Source organism: Tachypleus tridentatus, chromosome 1 (genome assembly GCF_004210375.1).
Source record: "Tachypleus tridentatus isolate NWPU-2018 chromosome 1, ASM421037v1, whole genome shotgun sequence".
Lineage (NCBI taxonomy): Eukaryota > Metazoa > Arthropoda > Merostomata > Xiphosura > Limulidae > Tachypleus > Tachypleus tridentatus.
The window spans coordinates 121,075,662-121,093,674 of record NC_134825.1 but is presented as its reverse complement, the minus strand read 5'-3'; the positions used below and the strand labels follow the sequence as shown (position 1 = coordinate 121,093,674).

At 32.0% G+C, this 18,013-nt stretch overlaps 1 protein-coding gene across 2 annotated transcripts in view; it reads left to right on the top strand.

The window, feature by feature from the left end:
• Window positions 1-10,723, top strand: part of LOC143222519 (fasciclin-2-like) — an 88,445-nt gene extending 77,722 nt beyond the window's left edge. Inside the window, exons 14-17 of one of the 2 annotated variants that reach the window (XM_076449129.1) lie at window positions 700-922; window positions 2,221-2,289; window positions 7,535-7,630; window positions 9,968-10,723. In XM_076449129.1, the coding sequence (XP_076305244.1) occupies window positions 700-922; window positions 2,221-2,289; window positions 7,535-7,630; window positions 9,968-10,052 (473 nt within the window). In that variant the 3' untranslated portion in view covers window positions 10,053-10,723. The remainder of the gene's footprint in view (window positions 1-699; window positions 923-2,220; window positions 2,290-7,534; window positions 7,631-9,967) is intronic. The other variant, XM_076449135.1, reaches the window with a different exon arrangement.
• The last annotated feature ends 7,290 nt before the right edge of the window (window positions 10,724-18,013 follow it).

The following is an 18,013-nucleotide window of genomic DNA, read 5'->3' as shown; positions in this document are numbered from 1 at the left end:
ATTTGCATGGCTTTTTATTTATTCATGTTGATTACAACTGTAGTACGTGGTTTTTTTCGGTTTTGTTAAGTGGATGGTATTATGCTTGACTAATATCTTCTTTTTATATGGAAGAGAGTATGCTGTCATTTAACTCCTGTTTTTAAAAGTGGCAAAAATAATGTTTTGAAATTATGGTCAGCTTCTATATTCCAGAAAAACTGAAGTAAAAAAACACAATGCAAGATCATTTATGGCATCATTTTTCATAAATAAAGTCCAACTTGGATTTGCTTAAATTATCTTCCTGATTTAATATTTTTGAGGTGTCTTTTCTTATACAAATGGTGAGTATTGTTTTTGTTCTATTTTGATAAGGTGCTTCACATAAAATGAAACTAATTGGAGGTAAAGAAAGATACTGTGGTTAATATAGTCTAGTTAAACTACAGGTTTTGCTCGTATTTGTTAAGGGAATAATAAACTCTGCATTTGTGCTATATTTTGACAACTGTAGGACAAGAGGATACAAGTGTAAGATTTGGAAAGGAGTTTTTAATCTCCAGTTTAAACACTTATTTGTCTAATAGTGCAATTCATGTTTTTTCTATAATCTTTAACGATAAGGAAATGAGCTTGTTTTTGCTTTGTTGTATTTTGAATGTTAGTTTCCAAGATACTTTTTTCAATACAGATGAAATCTATGTATATTGCATATAGCTAAAGGGAATGATTCTGACCAAGAGGAACCTATGAATCAAGATGGAAAAGTTCCCACTGCAGGTATTGTTGCAGTTGTTGTGGTACTCATTCTACTGATTCTGGTCATCATTGATGTGACTTGCTATAAGTGTTACCATTGTGGTGCATTTTACTTCTTGAGAAACAACACATGTGGAAAATCTTCAGAAGACAAAGAAACTATCAATTTGGAGAATGGAAGGTAAAAATGTTTTCACATTGTTGTAATAGTCCAAGTGGTGCTTCTGAGTCAATGCTTCTTACTGGGATTATTTTTATCTGTACATATCGTACTTATTTTTCTTATTGCTAGTGTGTGTGTGTGTGTGTGTGTCTGCATGTACATAAGTATTACTTTTTAGAATTAACTATGTTGATAACAAAAGTATTACAAGAAACTAGGCAAAAGTTGGTTATTTCAAGAATAAATACTTGTACAAAACAATAAGAAACTTTAGTCAAAAAAAGAATCGGATGTGTTCCTCCATGGAAACAGAACATAACTTGAACTTTGGCTACTTGAGTGATTTGATACATAAGTTATATCGCCAAAAAAGAAACTGAATAAATTAAAGATCAAGTGTATCTATTCAAGTAACACAGAAACCAGACATCTCTTAAATCATTAAGTTTAGAATACAACAAACATGTAGAGATATTAATTGTTCTGAATATTTTAATGCATGCATGCATGTATGTATGTATGAACTTCAACAAAGTCTAGTTACACTCATCATGGTTAAGAGTTTTCTTTTATATTTACTAGTCAGATTCTTAGCCTGTCTAAATAAATTCAGACTAAATGTTTACTAGAAATATCTTATTAACAGCTTAGATTTTTTGTACAAAATACTTATATTCAGTAAAACTAATACAAAATGTTAACTTAATACATTATTTTAAAATCAGAAAACATTCACAAGTTATTTTTACTTAACCGATATAAGAGGATTAATCTCCACAGTAAATTATACTGTTCAATTTACTCAATATATCTTCATGAAATTTGAACTAATGACAAACGATAAAGTATGTTTAAAAAATTTTTTTGTACCAGAAAACATCTTGCCATATTCAAAAATAGTGATAAATTGGCTTACTACTGGTAGTTTCAATATCTTGTGTACAGGTTAAGCATTACAGAAATGTTAAATTATTTCTTTGTTAAGGTATTTTTATACATGTGCATAAGACCAATGAAATGCAAAGAATGATATAATTTAACAGAAATATATTTAATCTTTTTTTCATGATATCCCCACATAAGTACCACAATATGTGATATCAACTAACATACATCTTGTTTTGTTTTTTTAACATCATTTTGGACTTTCTGCAGTTCTCAAGCAACAGGAATCATACTCGAGATTACTATTTTACTGGTTATTTTTCTTAAGTAACAATGCTGGCTATTCTATAGCTCCCAAATGTCAAGGATCAGATGAAATGTTTCAACTTTACTGATGCTGTTCATTATATGTATCGTTGGCTTTTCTTCAGCTTTCTAGCACTTGAGGATCAGGTTAATAACACAGATGAAGTTATTGTTTCTACATCCTCTCCTCAAGAGTAAGAAAGTAGATCTTTTTCTATAATGCATGATTTTAGAACATATAATATGGGTGTTTATATAGATCTTGGGTGCCTGCAACAGTCAATGACTAGTTAAGTATTCATGTGGTCATTATCCTAATGTATGAAACTATTTTTTAGAAATTAGCTCAAAGATCTGAATTACATCTAAGACTCTTCTTATGTATGGTCTAGATTCTTCATAATTTAGCATCTTTGTCATTCAGACAATCTGAATAAAATTTAAAGGGATGATCTTTAATACATCATAACCTGTAATGGTTTATAAGTGTTGTTGCTTGTGTTTTGAATATTTAGAGGTCTTGTATTCTTAGCTTAATGACATGGATTCTTCTAGCTTCCAGTTGAAGTTTCAGAGTTTTGTAATTCTTTGTTTAACATATAAAATGATATATTTTAAGCTTTATGGCAAATATTTGTATAGCTAAATAATCCTTTAACTATCCATTTTGAAGTTGCAAAGGCTATTTTTCCTTTCTATTCTAAATTAAATATTTCAATGGGTTTTCAAACATCATGCATTAAAAGCTCCATCAAAGTGTGCATTTCATAATCTTTTGCAGAACAATTTGGTTTCTTTTTTGTTGTGAAATGCAAAGCCACACTAGGAGCTATCTGTTGTTAATCCACTACAGATATTTAAACAGTTTTTAGCAATGTAATTTTGCAGACTTAAACCAGAGTGTCTGAAGGGCTATAGTTGCATATAAATTTAATTACAATTTATTGTTAATGTATGTCATTCAGATAATATTAATTCTCACTGTCAGCTTGTTTGTTGCACGTCTGCACTTCAAGTTGCCTATTTTAGATTTTTGTTCTAGTGTCATTAGGTGCAACTCTCAAGCAGCTTATTTCATTTTTGACTGACAATTGTACAAAACTGTTGTAAAATAATCTGCCATTTCTTAAAACTCAAGAACTAGTTCATGAAGCACATGTGCAAAAATTTGTAATTGTTGATAACACAACAACTAAACACAATTCCTCTACAAAAGTATTTTGAAAGGTGATGCCTATCTAAGAAGGTGAATGCTAACTTTGAAAGTCTGAAACAATCGATTTTGATGGAAAAACTTAATGTGTTAAGAATGTCACTTTTTTTGACAGGAAAATAGAAATTTTGCAACAGATTGTTAAATTGGCTAGTTTTGCGTTAAATTGCATAGATTCAACAAGCCCAAAGATATAAATTTTCCTCTTCACAGAAATGAAAATAGTAGTTATTTGCCATTTCAGTATTGGTGCCAAGTCTTCCTTTGCTTCTGTATCTGGTCGAAGTTGCCAGTTAAGTCCAAAAGTAGGTGTGAAGTCCAGTCAGATATGTTGCAATGCTCCTGTTTGTTTTCAAAGTTTATCATTATTGTAATTTGCGAATGTTAAAGAATAAATATTTTACCTAATGCTCTTGTTTCTTGGATAATTCATTGTGGGTCTACATATGTGATACGTTTGTCATTCGTGTCCATTACTAACAATAGATTTAATCCCATGCCTGTTAGAACTCTTACATACTGGTGCTACTCTGTTGCAGGAGACACTGCTTTTTTCTATTGAATCAGTCACAGGGGAATATATTTTCGCTTTGGACAGTGAAGGTGGCTTCATGTTAAAGCATGAAGTTTATTTACAGTCTGACTTAGTCTTGGGATTTTCTTACTAAATGTGTTTGGCATTTTTTGTCAGTTAAGGGTGTATCTTTACTACTAGGTAATGTCATAGCAGGTAGTCAGATGATGAGTTGCGAGTATAATACATTTAAGTGTCAAAGTAAATGTTGGACTAGGCTGATTGGTTTTCTTTCACCTCTCTCCCAAAACTTGGTCCTGCTGTCATTTAATCTTCCATCTGATTGAAAAGAGGCAGTAATTGATTGTATGATTCAAGCAGCTGTTTGTTCTGTTCTCAAAACCTTTACACATTTCCTGTGTTATCCCAGGCCCATTTCTGAACCTTTGTGCCTGCTGGCTGACAGGAGGCCAGATTTAAAGATATCTTTAATATATATCACTCTTTCTGAACTGCACTATATTTCCCTGGCCTTGTACACATGTTTAGCAGGTCCAACATCAAAGCCAAATGGAATTTTGAATTACGTTCACAACTGTCATCTCTTCTACCACCAATTCCAAATTCTCGCAGGAGATTTGGAAAGGCATTGGTAGATATACTTATGCTTTTTATCTTGCTTTCTCATGTCCATGAAGTTGTTGATGTATGGGCCATTGCCAGTACTTTCAGGTGGTGCTTTTCTTATCTTTCCAGCACTTCTATTTTTCCCTTGCAATTGTGGCCATTAAGTCTTTGGCACAGTGATTGCCTCTTTCCTTTTTAAACTGCCCATTTACACTGGTGTAACTTAAGCTCACTATTCATTGGTCTGGTATTACATTGTTTGGACCTGATGATGTTCTCTGTGAGATGCTATGCCATCTCTCTCCTGCATCTCTTCCTCTTCTGGTTATTTGTACCTGGATGTGGCAGGAGAACATTTTTCCTGATGATTGATGCAAAGCTGTTGTCCTTTCATTTTCTAAGCCTGGGAAAGATACCAAGATTCCTACTAATTATCAGCCAATTGCTTTGAATAGCTATCTTTGTAAGGTCTTAGAGAGAGTGGCTAATGCTTGCCTAGTTTTGTTTCATGAATCAAACAACCTCTTTTCACCCACCTGATGTGGGTTCTGTTGAGAGCTTGACTGTGGACCACCTGATTTGACATAACCTTAATCAGGGAAGCCTTCTTCAAATAAGAGTACATCTTGTTTTTGACTTCTATGATCATAAGAAGGCTTGTGACACTATTTGGAGGTATGGCATTCTGCAGTACATCCATTCATATGAGTTGCTTGGCCACTTATTCATTCTTATTTATATTATTTTCACATGATTGTTGATTACATAACACTGGGTTCCACCCTTTCCCTTTGTTACACAGTGATTTGGAGTCCTTTCAATGCTGTGTCTTGAATGTCATGCTTTTCAGCATGATAATTATTGCTATACTCAACATCTTCCTCCTACAATTGTTTGACGACTTCTACATTTCGTGTTAGAAGTTGCCTTTCAATAAATCTTGCATTCTGTAACTGACTGCTCTCTGTTGCCTGTTGAAATGGATTGCAGCAAATGGTGTTACTATATCTTTCTCCCAGATTATGGTACAAACATCACTCTCTAGAACTTGGATGGAACTCTGTTGGGAAGTAAACCTTGTTGGTGGCAAAACTTCTTGACTCTTTTATTGTAAACTTGCTTTTGTTTCTCACATCAAGCACCTTTTGAAGTCTGAAAGAGCAGTGAACATTCTCCATGCCCTCTCAAACCTGTTGAAGTGGATCAATGTTTTGTATTCTCAGTATCTTCTGTACCCTCATTCAATCCAAACTTAACTATCGATCTCTGATCAGTGGTTCTGTCAGTGCCTTTATCTTAAAGATGTTGGATCCCCTTTGCTGTCTGTGGGTTTAGCTCTGCACATTTCTTCTGTTGTTAACTTTCTCTACATATGCTACCAAGCTTTAATTCTTACAGAGCATCCCACCTAAAGTTATCTTCCTACCTGAGGAGGCTATGCTCATTTGTAATAGATTGTCTTTAATTTCTTCTTTTGGCCCTCATATAAAGGTGCAGCTGGCTGAATAGAGCCTGTAATTGAATAATATTTTCTATCTCCAATAATTATAATTAGCCCATCCAACTGTGGCTAATTACCATACCCACTTGTGACCTTTCTTTGAGTCATCTGAGGAAGGTGGATACTCCTGATTAGAGGTACGATCTTCTCTACCAAACATTTCCCCTTTCCGTTTATTACAGAGGGTTCAAAATCAGGTGACTTTGTGGGCTCTGCTGTTTTGTTACAGCTCAGAGATTCTTCTTTACAGTTTGTGTTCTCTATCAAGTTATGTCATTTCTTTTGACCTGGATCACACAAAAGCTTTGAAGTACACCAGTTGTACTACTTACACTGACTGTCTAAGCTGTCTGCTGACCCTGTAATTACTTAGTGTTAGTTCTCACCCTTTTCTTGTCAATATTCAATGACAGTTGGCACATTTTTGTTTATCATCTGTTTCAATCCAGTTTTTTATGGATACCTGGCTGTCAGTATTTGTGGAAAAGAGCTTGCTGATACTGCAACTGATTCTGTCTGCTCTGATGCTGTCGCAGCTGTGCCTGTCTCACATGTGAACTAGTGGTCTCCATTCAAGGCTCAGTTACGTGGTAGTTGGATTAAAGTGAACAATGTCATCAGCTTTTCCAGATTAAACCTACTGTTACTCTCTGGCCACCTTGTTTCTATAAAATTCAGGAGGAGAAAATTGATGTGAATAGATATGCATAATTTGTAGTTTTTAAACTCATTTGTTTTTTAATTAATACTGACCAATCAGTGTGTAGATTGTCACACTTGAGTTACAATTTCGCATACTATCATGTCTGTAGGCAGCAGCACCATTGTATAAATGTTTTTCAAGCGTATACCTTACAGTGAACAAGATCATAAGCAATGGTGACATTGGCAAATTTGATCTTTTTGTTTTTTCTTTTGGGCCATAGGCCTCTTTACATGATTTTCTTTTTAGTTCTAACTTTATTTTACAATTTATATTTTTACTTTGACATCTTTAGCAGTTATTTGCATATAACCCAGTTTTGTAGAATATTTAAGGATTGCATGCTCATGAAAAGGTCATATTCAGCTGATATTTCAACTATTGAGAAGTGGGTTATTTTATACCAAGTTATGCATTAGATATTTTTTACAATGTAGCTCAACATACTTTTAAAAACTGTTTTCACTTTTATTTTACATAAAGCACAGAACTGGAAAAGGATTAAAGGGCAACAAAATAAGTTTTATGTGAAATTAAATTTGTTCATAAACTGGTGAAACACGTACTTTTGGGGGGGGATCTTAACAAAAATATTCAACCTTGTTTTAAGTAGCTTTGAAATCAAAATAACTACTGTAAGTTGTAAGATATTTTTGCCATGAATTAAGTCTATAATCTCTCACTTAAATTTTACCAGAGCTTATGAAATATATAAATTTAGAAACCTCATGGGAATTTTGCTTTTGGCAAGGAGTTAAAATATTGGTTTTAAAAAAATTCATCTCTGTATTTGTAGTCATTTTTAAAAATGAAACACATTATTTTTGAGTCATTTTAATTTGTATCATGTAAAAATAAGACATTTTAAATAACTTTTTCAGCAAAAATGAACTTGTTCAGAAGACAATGGAGAATCCAAAAAATTCAAATGATGGAGAAGTAACTAGTGAGAACACACTAATGATTGATCCCAGTCAGTAAGTGACAGTACCAAAATGTATTTTTTTGTGGAATTTCTAATATTGGAATATTGTACAGTGAGATTTAGTGCAGTGTAAAGTCTGACAAAATGAGTTTTTATGTGAGTATTAAAGAACTAAGATACATATTCAAATATGAATCAATATTCTATGAAGGATGAAGTGAATGTACTTATGCCACAAGCATTCTAAGTTGAAATAAATTTTCAGGGTTTTGGGCTCCCTAATCATAATTTATTACAATTTGTTTAGTGTTTGTTATTTAGTCTCCTATGACAATTCCCACTAGTTAAGTTATTTGAAAAAAAAAAAAAAGAAACCCAGGTTCCTCATTTTACTTTGCAAATAATTACAGTAACTAAATGTGAGTATTTGCTTCTCAAGTCTTGGTATGTATGCTTTATCACAGATCAGTGCAATCAGTTATGTTCTACAAAAGTCAAGGTGCTAGTGTAACATTTCTCTTTAGGTTATTTACATTTAGTTTCTTTTTAGTGTGTGGAAATGATCAATTCTTATATAAAGCTACTAAGTTTGTATCTTAACCAAAATGTTCTGTTTTGTAGAATGTTTGTTTATTTTATGATCATATTCATAAGTATAATTACCAGAATGTGTGTGTGTGTGTGTGTGTTATTGAGTTAGTGAACTTAAAAGCTTATTTCAATTCTATATTGTTCCTGAAAATACTTTTATTGCTATAACTGTAATTCTGTTATGGAGAATTACTCGTGAAAATGTGCTGGTAATTTTTGCAACACTTGAACTTTATAAATAACATTTGTTTTACAAAGTGTTAATTGATATTATAAAATTAAATACACTTCTGTACTTTAAACATATGAATCATTCTACACATCTTTATGAAAAGGTGTTTTTAATGTATTAACTTACAATTTGAATTTGTTTAATTGATGCATATTATCTTGCACATTTATGGAACTGCTCGTCTTAGAATAAATCTAATTTAGCAAAGGTTTGTCACTATATTCTTATTTCTAATAACGTGTGTTACAAACATTGTTACATTTACAAAACAAAACATTATCAGTGTGATATTTCAAATGCCAGTTTATTTTTGAATAACTTCACAAACTAGTGGTGAGTGATGTCAAAATTTGGTCCAGTAATAGTTTAGTATTATTTGTTTATAAACGAGGTTAAAGTGATTGGCTTGCCAGACTAAGGGTTCTTTACTTCCCAAGTAGTCTGTCAGTTGAAAACTAAAGGCAAGTGTAGATAGTCCTTCTGTAGTTTTTATCTCTATCGAATACAAATAGTTAAACATGAGGACTGTATATATATATAAAAAGTTAATTAATGAAAATTTCTAGCAGCTAATATATCGTGAGATTAAAGTTGAAAGCATCCTATCTTTACGAGATAATGAAGATGAATCAATGTAACTCATTTCTGACTTTCCTTAAAAATTAAATAAGAGCTTTAGACTTTCATTGTAAATAATGTAGAAGTTAGGACTGCATATATCCCACTTTTAGATAAATTTAAAAACTTGATAATTTACAGAAATGTTTATAAGGTGTATTAACGGATGTGTTGCAAAGAGTTCGAAAAAGAATGTTTAGTAAAAATATGGTCTTGTGTTGTAAAGTGTAACCGGTATTTATTGTCTAGTGGTTCCTTCTTGAACAAAGAAGTGATTCTTTTACTGCCCCCTGTTTCACCCTCTAACACTAACAGCAGGATTAACTGCTTATGAAAACCATATTTTGTCCTACACATGTATGAAACTGTTTTATTTTCATTTAATGCTATTCATGTAAAAGAATGACACTTAATATAGAGATAGATTATTTAACATTTATACCAACTATTGCATCTTCACAGAGATCATATAAATCTAGGTTTACTTCATTCCAATTATCTTGAACACCAAACATTTTATAGCTGATTCATGTGCAAAAGTTAAATTCATTTGCAATATTTTTACTGTGATTAGAATAAAACTAATGATACAAAACTTTTCAAATTATGTTAATGATGTTTTCGGTTGCTTTGATTATCACTTGTCTGGATCTTCTCATTGTTTTTATTTGTTTTTCCTTTCAAATACCTTTTTCACTAAACTGCATAAGATACTAATTGCAGTTGTAAAATTAACATGTATTTATCAACAAGAAGACTAATTATGTCTAAGATTACAGGAATGGTGAAATAAGCAGAAAATGAGTTAACTTATGTCTGTTAATGTTCTGAATGTTGACTTTATTATTTTTGTAAATCATTACATGCAAACTTATATAAATTGGGTTATATTTGAATATATTCATTTCATGTATGATGCTTTGGAATCATTCCAATTTTTATTTTCAGTGGTAAAGACATCACAAGAGAAAAGAATGACCTCAAAGCATCAAAAAGATCTAACACAAATCTGTCTAAAAATAGTGAAGTGTAACAGCTGATCACAAGTAAAAGTAACATTTTATAGTTTATTAAAGGCCACACTGTTTTGTAAAATAAATTGTTTATAATTTTATAATAAAAGATAAATACCTTTCACATTCATTCATAACAAAACTGTTTTGCTAAATGGCTGTAACTTTCTTGTAATAAGTACATAATTGAACTTGTAACCCATTTGCTTTGAACTTGCAAGTGTTTTTGTTACTAGTGTAGTGCAGGTGATTCTTAAAGACTTGTTAAATAAAATCAAGGGATTATCTTTGTTTAAAAAATAGATGAAAAATCTTTATAGTGTTTAATTTCCATCACAAATGTTTGCTTTCCGTCATTGAAACTTGTTTTAAAATGGCTTGTTTCCAAACTTTTTATTGAAATACTTCATTCATTGTAAAAGAATAATTAAATCTGTTTTAAGTTCATTTATGGCAATTTTATTGGTTATTATTGACTTTTTATATAAATTGCAACTGCTTATCTTCAAAATGTATCATTACAATATATTTGGTAATGTAATCAAATATTTTTTGTTTTAAAAAATTGGCAGTTTCTTGCATATTGGATCTTTTATTAAAGGTGTGGGTATTAATATTGTATGTAATGAATTGTAGTTTAGGTATTCTGAATATCTTTCAATAAAACAAATGGAAAGTTACTGTTTTTAAATACTTTGGAGTGTGTTTATAAATGTTTTTCCAGCAGTAGCTAACTGGTACTTATTGGGTATTTTTATGTCAAAACCCTTTTATCAACATTGGATAAGTCAATACTAGTAAGTGAACTTTGTTCCTGTTAATATTCAAGAGCTCTTTAAATACAAAATATTTATAAATAAAAATGCATTTCTTGCTCAGTATTCTAGCCTCATTGTGATCTAACATTAACAGAAGTATTGGCTAAACAAAATATCCTAGCTCAGTCTTCTCTTGCTCAGATTGAAGGTGATTACAATAGTGATTCTGGTAATACTTCATCCTTAATAGACATAACATTGTTTTCTAACATATCCAGTTTTCTTGCTCAGGATATTTATGACAAGTAAGTTTTCTGTTTCAAACTTAATGGACAAACATTGTATGTTATGGTTACATGCTAACACGATTGTTATCCATCAAACCAATGGAGCAGGGATTTGGTATTGATTGTTTAGCCTAATAAAATTTTAAATAAATCAGAATTTTTCATAAAATTCTAAATAATACTGAGATAGACAAAAACAAAATGGCATAAAAATTCAAATACCTCAAGAACGTTTTAGCCAGCATGCACTGATAATGATGTACAATAAAATTAAATTGTAGTGATCAGTATTCCAGTTTTGTATTCGTGAAATACTAAGTATTCCATATGTATCTTTTGCAGTATAAAAGTACCGCTGGATGTTTGTTAATAACCATCCAAGGTTATGAAGTAAACATTTTAAGATATCATTGTTGGAACTCGTTAAACTGACTTTAAAAATTTGTAAAGCCATCAGTTTCTCAGTGCGAATCTTTTAAGCTTTCATATTCTCTGTAGTTGTTTTTTTCTACTTTTTAGTAGGAAATGAACTCTATTACCACATCAGTTTCCTTAAACTGATAGGACTGATCTGAAATTTGATTTTTTAAAAAAGATCTAAAAAAGATTTTTAGGAATTGCATAATTTTATAAGAACTACTTTCTGGACTTCTGAGTCTGATGTGTACACATAAAAGTAATTTAATTACATTAAATTGAAGTATATATTCAATCCAACTAGAAAAAGTACATAATACCTAAACTGTGTAACATGCTATTCACAATGTATTTCAGTAGTATGTCTGTAATGTTTTATTTGTAAAATCACAATTTTTGTAATAAACTTTGTTACAGTTTACTTGTAGTGCTTAAATACAGTTTACATAGAAATTATATTAGTTGAATGGTGAAGTCAACTGAAACTGATTTTTGAATTTGAATCTAATGGAGGAAAAAAAAGAAACTGTCTTAAAATAAATTTTAAAAATATGAGTCAAAAAAATCAACAGAAAACAGCTGAGAAATTAATGAGTGCTTTACAATTTAATAAGAATTGTATTCTGGCCTGCTGTGTTGTACATTATTAAAGACAGTTCACAATTCAGTAGTTATTACTCAATCCATTTGTTTTTTAATGCACTTGCCCATTTCACTGTGTATAGATGACGCACTAGATAAAATAACGTTGACTGGAGAATTTACAATCGCTCGTTTCATTGTGTGTATAGATGACGCACTAGATAAAATAACTTTGGAGAATTAAAAGTCAGTAGAATGGATTATGTACAGACAAACAAAAGTCAAACAGATGGTTAAATTGATTACAGGTAAGTAACTACACAAGATATCAAGTGTTGTAAATGAATGGCTAGTATTAAAGGTTTGGGGCTAAATTTTAGTCTTTATTTTAAAATAAAACCAAACATAATTGTACAATAATCACAGGCAGATATTATGCAGTTGTTAAAAGTATTAATATTCATTAGTGAATACCACGTGTCTAAACATTGCTCTTAATTTTTATAATTAAAGATGCATGTGCTGTCATCTTCATATATATCTTATTTTTTCCTGGTTATAAAGTAAAACTGCCTTGGCTTTCAGCACTTCCTGAAATTTAAACTTCTAAATTAATTAAATCTTTTCCTTTTATATTGTTCTGTATGTTTTGTTCAAAGGATGACTTTGCTAACCATGAAAGTTGGACGTTTTTTGGTTTTACTACCTATTTATCATGTATTTACATTATATTTGTTGCTTCTTTAGCTTCAGAGATAGTTTAGACACAAAAGTATGTTCAAAATGTGTTATTAATGAGCTGTATTTGTCTAGGAAGTTTTGAACATGTTGGGCTAGTAATGCAATTCTTTATTTTTTGCTCTTAAGTTGCTTCATCAATATTTTTATTAGTTGCTGCTGTTGTAATATTCTGTAAAAATATTATTCATGTGTAAACATTGAATTAAATATTGTCCAAGACTTTGCTGGAACTTATTTCTTATTCAAAGCTGGTATTGTTAAATTGACAGTATAATAATTGGACTTAAAGGTAGGGTTAATTTTAGTAAATGAAAACATAAAGGATCCCAGGTTTATGCACATGAGATACAAGGGTTTGTTAGAAAAATGCCATTACTACCAAATAAATTATTTTTAGTCGCTCCATTCATTAAAGTGAGTAACACAGAATATATGCTAATTGGTTGGGTTAAAAAGTACAGGGTAGCCCGTAAGTCCCTACCCATCCATATGTTGTAATAAACGTTATAATACTAATGATGTGTTGAAGGCAGCTGTTACTGCAGCATTTGGAACAATAACCCCAACTATGTTGAGGAAAATGTCTTGCAGAACATTGCGTTGCATAATATTATGCAGTGAGAATGAGGGACAGCACACAGATACACTGGATACACAAGATATATTGATGGGTAGGGACTTACGGGCCAGCCTGTAGTCTTGTAATTCACAGGTGCTCTAGTGTATTGATCAATCTCCTGTTATCACTGAGTAATTCTGTATTTAGCTATCTCATAGGAGGTCCATACCCCATGTCCCCATTAAAAAAAATTATTCATGTACATGAGCATATGTGCTTGGTATGTTCAGGTAAAACTTATTTTGTATTGGTCTATTTGATAACAGGAAGTATAGCAAATGATCTATTAGAGCAGTACTTACCTCTCAACAGGTGAATTTGTGCAAATAAAATAGACTGAGCACAATGAAACTACAACACGAAATTTTATTTCGTTATAAAACAAACAGTATATGTACTTTTGACAATGGACTGTTGTTTTTGTTGTTTTTTTAAACCTGCACAGCTAAGACTATCTGCTAAACTATTTAAATTCTTAAGCAAACGACCATCCTTACTATACCAATCTAAAGGTAAACAGTGGCAAGTTTGATTGTCGTTGTTGTATCTTGTGTCTACATCCAGCACTTCATCTTTCTCATCCTACATAACCAGGTAAGTACTCTTAGTTAGATAAAACACAAGTAAAAAAAAATGTCTGTTACAAAAAGGACATATTGTTAGTGGTTTATTTAGTCTGCACGTATTACATTCTTTCACACATTTCTTAACTGCTATAATTTATACATAATTAGACTGGATTATCGTAACATGCGGTCCTATCTAACTGGAGTTTAATGTCTTCTGTGCTCTTTTTTTTCATACCAAAGTCACATTTAGCTTTCAATTTGGTATATTTGTGTTTTCACTGTTTTATCATAGCACATCTATTTTCTTGCTGTTGGCGTGTAAACTCGCATGCATTAAACAATGCAGAACTTAGTCACACCACATGTTCTTGTGAATACTGTGAGACGACACCTCTAAGCACAGGGACTACATTCCACATCTGAAGAGTACGACTCACAATTCAAATGACTATGTTTAGCAAACAACCTTTTGAGCTATGTTTAGTCGTTCAGTACACCATCATGACAAAGAATAAGTGTTCATCTTGCTTATTTCAGTTGGGATTAATAAACTTAGCAAGCAAATGCTTGTATTACATTTTTACTAAATAATCAGACTAGAAACGATAAGGTGACATATACATCTTAACCAATGCTCAATAGGCAAACTAAGGTATTGGTTGCTTTGCCAACAAATCAGCCACTGGCTGTACCGACATATTGACAACTGCATAAGCCTTGCCGTACATCACGAAGTAATCAATGGCCACAAATATACACAAGCATTCTCATTCTGTCTACATGGATGAGCCAGCCATATCCAGAGCTGTCATCTGTAGAGAGATCTACAAACTTGTTGCTGGGTTTAGTTTTTTTCCCGAGCTTCCTAAATATGTGATGTAAAATGTTGACATTATTTTTCAGTGTCATGACTCAAATATAACCAATAGAATTACTATGAAATAGAAAATATGTTGTTGCTCTCCAGTCTTTGGTTCTGGAAATTTATGAAATACATCATGCCTCTAAGTAAATCATATTTCTGTAATACTTTTATCTAATGTGCTATTATTCCTTTCATACTATCAATTTATCAACCATTTCAGATGTGTGTTCCACTGGAACACTGAAATTTCTGTTATAGAAGTAGTTTCAATGTGAGGTCTGATTAAAAAAAAAAAGTTCCAAGACTACTACTGCTACAGATGTCAGTAGAGTCAGTGAGCTTCACTGAGATGTGTACAAAGTGCAAATAATGATCTACCTCACGAACAAGTCACTTTTCCATACCTTGTACCTCATACCGTTTTACAACAAATCGTGTTCAAAGACGAACATATCTTGTCCCTGTCGTAATAAATATGGGCAGAAAGGAGAAAGAACGTTTTACATTGTTTTGTTTGAAATATGGTAAAGGAAAAAAAATCCTCGCTCGAAATGTTAAGAACTGCCTTTGGTGATGACTGCTTAAATAAAGTTGTCATTTATCAGTGGATAAAACTCTTTCTAGATGGCCTAGAGGGGGTCAAAGATGATCCACGCTTTGGGTGACCAGGGCCATCGTCTACTGATGAAACGGTCATTAAGGTGAAAGAAAATAAATTTGAAGTGGCCAGACAGTTAACCAGGCATTTTATAAAGAATTCTTAATTCACTTGAGAGATAAGATTAGAAGAAACTATACTTTGTTCCTCATTATACAATATTTGAATTCGGGAGTTGTGGATGAGTGAGTAATGTACACTAATACATTTTACTCATTTCTGTAACAGTGATGGCACTGTTCTGATTTCCCTATTATTGGCATTGGATCCAACTAAAACTTGTAGATTTACTGATACTAAGGCTTCTACCAAATTACTTCAGTGACAGGAATGCTTGTTGATGTTCCCAACTCCATTTGAATTGGTTAGATCAGATTTTGCATTAAATATTTTGCTCATGTTTACAAGGAAAACTTCTCGGTGTGCTTAGCAGATAGCCCGATGTGGCTTTGCTATAAGATAAAACACATACAAGGAAAAAAATTAGACGATAAGGTATGTATTCATCATTCATGAAAGGTGTTTTCACTTGCCACAATACAGACTCTTTCCCCCTCCCATACAGTTGTGGATCCTGTTAAAACACGCATGTGTTAATGAGTATTCCAAGTAGTGGCTTTGTCCCTAGTCTTGAACCTCTCTCCACAGGAAAGATATCTTTTTATTTTACTGTTTCTTGTACTATTTCAGGCTTGAGAATTCTGGTTCAGGCATCCCTTACTTCAAGGGTTATTGTAGTTCTGTCGTATTATACACTTAAGTTACATTTCTCCTTTCCACAAATAAAAGATGGGTTTCAAAGCATTAAAACTTAATGGTTCATAATAGGGATAGTAAGATATTGCACAAAACCCTAATAGAACCTTGGAGCTAAAATAATTTTTAAACAGTGAAGATTCAGTTCCAAAAACACTTCAACATCTTTACTATTTATTGATTAGATTATACACATTTATACAAATGCACAAAATCAATGCATCTTAGGTTAATGAGGAAAAACAAAATCGATCAAAATGGCTAATTTGTAATTCTTGATCTTTTGCCTTGGAATATTGCACCAAAATCTTTTGTAGAATATTAAATAATGTATTGCGAAGGTGTCGCTGGGTTATTAGAAAGTATTGATATTTTCCTTTCATTGTGGAAGTATGGATATTTAGTTTTTTACAGAAGAATCTCGCTGGTTCAATACTTTTGATATAGTATGAAGGTGTTGGACAGTGAAGCTGAAAATCAAAAACCTGTAACTGCTTTTAAAATGAGAAATGACATGTAGGAATTACGTATCCAGCTATTTGATCTGTGTAATGTGGTCACTACTTTCAAGAAAATAATGGAATTCATAACGAAAAAAAAATATGGCTAACAGTGTTTATATGTTTGAGTCTCCAACTTAAAACCTGAGAAAGGTATTTGTAAATGAAGAAGCCATTACACGCTCAATCAGAGTGTAGTGAATAATTTTTTTTGTCAAACTAGAGAGATGGAGTATCTACGATCCCGACTAGAATAGCCACAGTAAGAGATTGGTCACGACCTGTGTGCAGGTTAGAAGTCTGTAGTTTCATCCGTTTTTGCATCAAGTTACTAAAATATGTGAGCAACTTTTTTAAGATTGCACCATCCTTGTTGCTTTATCAAAAGACTGAGTCGCACTTGGGGTAGCGGTTATTTTGGTGAATACTCCAAGGCTAGCCTGTTCATAATTAGACAATAAGTTCCTATTTAATACCAATACCAGTGACAACAGAATCAAAACAGTGTTAACACAGCTTGCTGGATAGAGTATGATGTAGAATCACTTAAGCTAGCTGTTTGCTCACAGCTCTTCAATGTAGGTAGTGTGCAACAAAGAAACCTGCACATAGCTGTGGTCTTTATGGAACACTATCGTAATTAATTGTATGTGGTTCACAGTCTACGTAAATCATACTTTGTTGATGTGATCTATGAATTTCAAAAAATACACGAAGAATTATAACGCACTGCAGAAATATCACTTTATAATGCATTACAAAGGCTTACAACACAGAAACACGATTAGATTAATTGGCCACGTGGTAAGTCCTTATCTATCCATGGACTGCCTTGACAATGAACAATATGTGGAAGTTGAAGCATTTCTTGTTTCTGCTATAGCAATAAAAAGCCATGAAGTAGGAGGCTCTGCTGATGGAGGGAGTCCATAATTAACAGTTCCGTTCATAATCTTGTAAAGAATATACTAGGAAATATATATCACAGAAGAATATATAGCTAAAACTTTACTTATGTGATTGTCAGAAAAGTAGCAGCTACAGAAGAATATATAGCTAAAACTTTACTTATGTGATTATCAGAAAAGTAGCAGCTACAGAAGAATATATAGCTAAAACTTTACTTATGTGATTATCAGAAAAGTAGCAGCTACAGAAGAATATATAGCTAAAACTTTACTTATGTGATTGTCAGAAAAGTGGCAGCTCCACGATGTTTTTCAACATTT